Raw genomic sequence first — 5,772 nt, 5'->3', positions numbered from 1 at the left:
GTCATATTATATGAGCCTTTACTGCAAGTGTTCAGTCAAATATATGGAATATATAAATACGCTATCACTAGCTATACTACCCGGCGTTGCCCGAGTAATAAAAAAGTCTTTGGACAGAAAATTTATTTTTATATAACATACCGTATATAACACTTACCATTTTAACTTTTAAACTTCATATCATGAGAAAATATTTATAAGCAGTTCAAATGAATTAAGAGAAAGAAAAACAACTGTAAAAGTTTTCAAGCTTTTTCAAACAACTGCAACTTTTAAACTTCATATAATGAAAGAAGTTGGAATGTTAAAATGTTTAAGCAGTTCGAATGAATGAAGAGACAAAAGAAAACCACTGTAAAGATTTTCAAGCTTTTTCAAAGAAGTGGTAAATTTCATATTATGAAAGAAGCTTTTTGTTGAAATAAATTAGGAAGAAAAATAAAACTGTATATATATATATATATATCTGTTTAAAATGAGAATGTGACATCATTAGCAAGTAATAGCTAAATACAATCTGTTTAGCTATGATTACAATGAAAAATTATTTAATACATGAGGTAATAAAGACGTATGTTTTATTTTCATGTAATTATAATTTAGTATAATCAAGTATAATTTGTTTTTATTTAACATATAACAAAATTTGCCACTCTAACCTTCAAACTACATACTATGAGAAAAGTGTTTTGTGTAATTGAAATAAATTAGGAGAGAAAATAAAACAACTGTAACGATTTTTAAACTTTTTCAAACAACTGTAACTTTCAAAATTCATATCATGAGGAAAAGGTTTTGTGCAAAACAATTAAATTAATAATAAATAAAACAACTGTAAATGTTTTTAAACCACTGTAAATTTAAAATTTCATAACTTTCCGTGACGTGTACAAAGGTTATTCGAAAACCGAGTTGTTGTAAATCCGAAACAGTTTATCCCATTAAAATAAAACTATGTAAATTATGTAATCTGTTCCAAGGCAAAAAAACAACTTCGGTAAAGTATCTTTTCAACATTTTACACCATAAGCTGTACTGTATACCGGATACTATAAGTCAGAGGTGTACTATGAGGTGTACTGCATACTGGATACTATAAATAACACTTGTCTAAAATCCGGCCTGGGGCAATTTTCATGTGGCCCGCATCATCTGTCATAAAATCAATAACGTCTTGCCCGCCTGTAGAATTAACCCTTTGAACCCTAGCGGCCGATTTTCCAGCATTGCGTAGGGTGTGTCAAAATCCCTAACGGTCAGAATTCTGGCATTCACATTGCTTTGTTTACAAAAGCAGTTTTTAAGTAACAGCGTAAACCAATCGGATTAATTCTTGCACAGGATGTTTGACCAGAAGTGCCTCTTCCATTTGTAACAGTTTTCAAATATCTTTACTTTCTTCGATTTAGTAACAAATTTTATTAGAGCGGTATCGTAAAAAACTTGATACGACCTATTTGTTGGTAGGTCATAAATGTGTGATGTAAATAAAAAAATTTATGATACTGTCGATAATTTTCCAATATATTTTGAGTCATGAAATGATGATGAACATGGGCTCAATGGATATGATGCTACTGCAAATGTTTTTACGAGTTTTTTAAAATCCTACGAACTTTTACAGTTTTAGCCCGAATAATGGTGACCCACTGTTTTTTTCTGTTTGATGGCATTTGCTGTGGGTTGCTCGACCTTTTTACTAATGTTATACCAAATATCATTTAATTATGAGCATGTTTAGTTATAATTAATAAAGGTTTAAAAACTTCGGATTGTTGGACTGTTTGCTTAGGTTTACTGACACGCACTGACAAAAACGACCAGGGTTCAAAAGGTTAATAAATTGGGTAGAAGTGCTGTTACCTACATGTTAAACATTTAAAATCCAATCAATTTTATAGTTACTGTCCGATTTTAAATGAGCCCTGCACTTCTTTGATATGCCTAGTACTTGTTCATTTTTTGTAATTGTGTTTAAAAATTCTATGAATATTAAACTGTCATGTTGAGATATTCTTTTGTTTCAAATGTAATTTGTACACAAAAGTACAATTACTTCTGTTCAACTGTTACAAAATTTTAGTGTTAAAAAAGTGAAGTTAAGTGATTATTAAATTTCAATTATAATGTCAATGCAATTTTGATATGCATAGGAAGTGTTCTTATTTGAAAAAATGCTAGTATACATTAGTAGTATATAGAGAGCAGATCTACACACAAAAGTGACGGATCCAGCGGGGGGATAGAAAAAGGGGGCTGTGAATTAAATTGGCTAGGGGTGTAGATTGAATCGTGTGGAGTTGAATGAGATGTTGGGGTTTGGGGGGAAATTGTGGTGTAGAGTAGGGGGTTGAATTCGAGGGGTTACGGATCCGCTCCTGGCGTAATCGGCGGATTATCTGTGGATGAGTCATCGGATTAGCGGGGGATGAGTCATCCGATTGAACGCGGATTATCGCGGGATTAGTCGGGGGAATCGTCGCGGATTAGTCGGGCGAATCGTCGCCGATTATCGGTGGAATAGTGGGGGTGAATATCTGGGACATCGAGGGCTGGATGGTTTTCCGGAGTGGATCTCGCGGATTATCGAGGAGAGCGAGAGATTACCTAGCGGATGAGTGAGGGGGTTAATATCTGGGACACCGAGGGGTTGATTTTCCGGAGATTGTTATATATTTGGTTGAATGAGAGATAAGTTTTTATTATAAAATATAAACTATAAATGTTACAAAAAATTCAAAATCATTCTGTCATTCGTTTTAAAAAGGAAAGTTTTGGAATACATCTTTCTTGAATTTCATTCAATCCCAATTTTCTTCTTCTTCTTTCATTGTCGAATGAGAATGAACTGTCTACAATCAAAACATACATTATTTTTAGTGAGATATAGTAAAAGTAAGACATACAATCAGATTAGATCATTCATTCAAACTAAAAATCAAATATAATGTAATACTTACTGAAGAAGAAGAAGATCCATCCTTTTTCTGAATGGAATCTTCCTGTTGAGATACGGGAGCCTGCAATTGCAATGATTACAGTCAGGATGGATTACTATAACCTTGCTGAGATAGTAGACTCTACATTCACAATGGACTCCAACTTAAATTGTAAATTTCAATTGCATTAGTCATCGAATCATAGAATGATATGCAAGATGTAATGCAAACAGAATAGGATATGCAATCAGCTAGAGTAGGACATACAGACAATAAGAAAAACAAATATGTTACATCACATAGTCAGACTAGGACACACAGACAGAGGAGGATATTCAGTTAAAATAAAGAAATAAATATAATGTACTACTTACTGAAGATTCAAATTCATAAAGCCTTCTCCGAAAAGGACTATATTTAGTTCGGTGATGCCCAGGATCCTACAATTGCATTGATTATAGTCAGAGTAGAACATGCAGACAAATTAAAACACAGTCAGGTCTTACTTTGAATTTCAATTCCAACTCCTTTTGTTTTAAAGTGGAGTTATACAAAATATTAATTACTGTTTTCACAGATTGATACTCATTTTAACATTCCTACATACCAATTGGAGTGAATTTTGTTGAATGTATTTGATCTTTAGTTACATGTTTTATCATTATACAACGATATTAGACGAAATAAATATAATGTAATACTTACTTTTAAAGTCAATGTAACATCGAAGTTACGAAAGAACTCCTCTCTTTGCTGCTGCATGACCAATGATTTCTACAATAATTTCCAAATTACTTTGTATAATTTAATTGTTTCATTTAAGCAAACCCTATAATTCGAAATATATTTAATATGTAGTTTATATTCTCAAGTTTCCTTTAACCCTTTCACTGCCGAGCATGTACAAATTTGGGTATTTGCCAAGTACCAGCCATTTTACCGAAAATTGCCGATATTGCTTCATGGTATGTAAACAGTATTTTTTCCAATTTCAATCTCTATTCAGAACAATTTTGTTACATATTTTAATTTGCTAACATTGTAGCCATCATTGCTATGCAAAAATTCAACGAATCTATACTTTGTGCGATGATAAAGCTGTGTGATGCTATGATCGATGCGAAGCTAAAACGATCTTCCGTGTTTCTTACTCTCACAAAATTATTACTTTCACTACTCTCAGAGACAGTGCTGCTGCTTTAACTATCTGTATAATCACGAAAATCTGAATCTGAAATGGCTATAATGCCATCAACATTACTAATTACCTGTTTTCTGACTCGCGCGCGGTAATTAATGAACTCACACAAAAAATGTTCGTTATAAAATTAGAAGTTCTCTAACAAAAGTTTGAAATTGATTCGTTACTTTAGGTTAATTTTATAGACAAATCTTCAGACAACACTGTCAATTTCATAAAAGTCTGAAAGACCGTGGGTTATGCTGTCAACGAATAATAAAATGAGGTAACTACGCAATGGCTGGGAAAGTCGCATTAATGCGTCTACGGCAGTGAAAGGGTTAATGAAAAATATAATTTAGTAAAATATTATAATGTAATACTTACTTTCTTTTGAAGCTTGATCTTGTTTCGAAAAGCCTTCTGTTTTTCAGGATCTACCTCTCTACCCCAAGGGCAGTAGCCCCATATCTCCACACACGTGTCGATGCAATTTGTCTGAGTTAGGAGTCTATCCACGTTTTTGTCTCGAGCACACATTGTAAACTATTATAAATAAAATGAGATGAAAAACTTATTCTTTCTCGTTGCTTATATAGTAAGTAGAAGCAATGTTATGGTTCATTAAATTTGTGTAATTTATGTTCACGAAATTGTAAAATCAGCTAAACAGTTTTCGCGAAATTCACTTTCGCGAAATTCAATTTCGCGAAAGGTGACTATATAATATATATGTGTAATTTCGCGAAATCCAATTTCGCGAAATTCACTTTCGCGAAATTCACTTTCGCGAAAGTTGACTATATAATATATATAATGTGTAATTTCGCGAAATTCACTTTCGCGAAATTCAATTTCGCGAAAATCTGTTTACTATTTTCGCTTCATTAATTCCTTTGGACACACCCATCATTCTTCAATTCACTATATAAGCGTTGCATAATCTGATGGAATATTCTGCCTCATTAACCATCTCTTGATACCTACTTATATTTGAGAATTTGGGTCGATCGAGTGTTGATACCATAAGGCTTGTATGCTTCAGCTAGAATTCTGTTAGCCGGCTACTCGCGATTAAGTTCGTTGAGTGTCGCTGTTTTCAGGGGCTGTTGTGTGGACAAGCGCCTTGGCATTCGACTTGATTGTTTTTCTAGGTTTACCTATGGAATTCTCCTGTTTGGTTTGGCTTAACCATTCCATAACAGTTTCTCGACCAGTAAATAGATGAAGATGATGAACTAGTAAAGGGGCATACATGGATTAATATGTGGATTATTTTGAGGATAGCTCCAACTCAGTGTGAGTATATCAATATATAAAACTTATATCAAAAAGTAAATAATATTCGGTTGTATTTGTTACCAACTTTATTTCGATATAAAGTATATATGTATATTCAATTGTAAAATATAGAAAAAAAAATTTATGTCAGATCTTCTAGTAATTTAACAATTTGGGAAGTTCCTTGAATATGTACATTGTCAACACCTTCATTTTCTTCGTTATTAAGACTTTTACTAATTTTTTTTCATTCCAATCATATCTATCTAGTATAGTTTTTCGAACTACATGATCTCGTGTATCTGTTTCAGAAATTTTTAGCATAACTGTTAGAAAATCTTCTATTGAACATCCTCTGCTCCAAAATATTGC

At 32.7% G+C, this 5,772-nt stretch overlaps 1 protein-coding gene across 1 annotated transcript; it reads right to left on the bottom strand.

Annotated features, from left to right (window-relative positions):
* Positions 1 to 2,545: 2,545 nt before the first annotated feature.
* Positions 2,546 to 4,815, bottom strand: LOC137406385 (uncharacterized). The gene is made up of 5 exons (XM_068092960.1): positions 4,507 to 4,815; positions 3,645 to 3,713; positions 3,314 to 3,379; positions 2,961 to 3,020; positions 2,546 to 2,852 (listed from the first exon to the last, which is right to left on the bottom strand). The coding sequence occupies exons 1-5, from the start codon at positions 4,657 to 4,659 to the stop codon at positions 2,802 to 2,804; spliced, it is 399 nt and encodes a 132-aa protein (XP_067949061.1). The 5' UTR covers positions 4,660 to 4,815; the 3' UTR covers positions 2,546 to 2,801.
* Positions 4,816 to 5,772: the final 957 nt, after the last annotated feature.

Source organism: Watersipora subatra, chromosome 10, assembly GCF_963576615.1.
Source record: "Watersipora subatra chromosome 10, tzWatSuba1.1, whole genome shotgun sequence".
Taxonomy (NCBI): Eukaryota; Metazoa; Bryozoa; class Gymnolaemata; order Cheilostomatida; family Watersiporidae; genus Watersipora; species Watersipora subatra.
The sequence above is the reverse complement of the archived record's forward strand: the minus strand, read 5'-3'. Positions and strand labels throughout refer to the sequence as shown.

What these genes read in the sequence shown, in the direction of transcription:
- LOC137406385 (XM_068092960.1), bottom strand. Translation starts at nt 4,659, where the DNA reads ATGTGTGCTCGAGACAAAAACGTGGATAGACTCCTAACTCAGACAAAT. An exon ending in ATGTTACATTGACTTTAAAA is followed by an intron (nt 3,380 to 3,644) that starts GTAAGTATTACA and finishes ATGCAATTGTAG; the next exon opens with GATCCTGGGCATCACCGAAC. An exon ending in ATGGATCTTCTTCTTCTTCA is followed by an intron (nt 2,853 to 2,960) that starts GTAAGTATTACA and finishes TTTTGATTGTAG; the next exon opens with ACAGTTCATTCTCATTCGAC.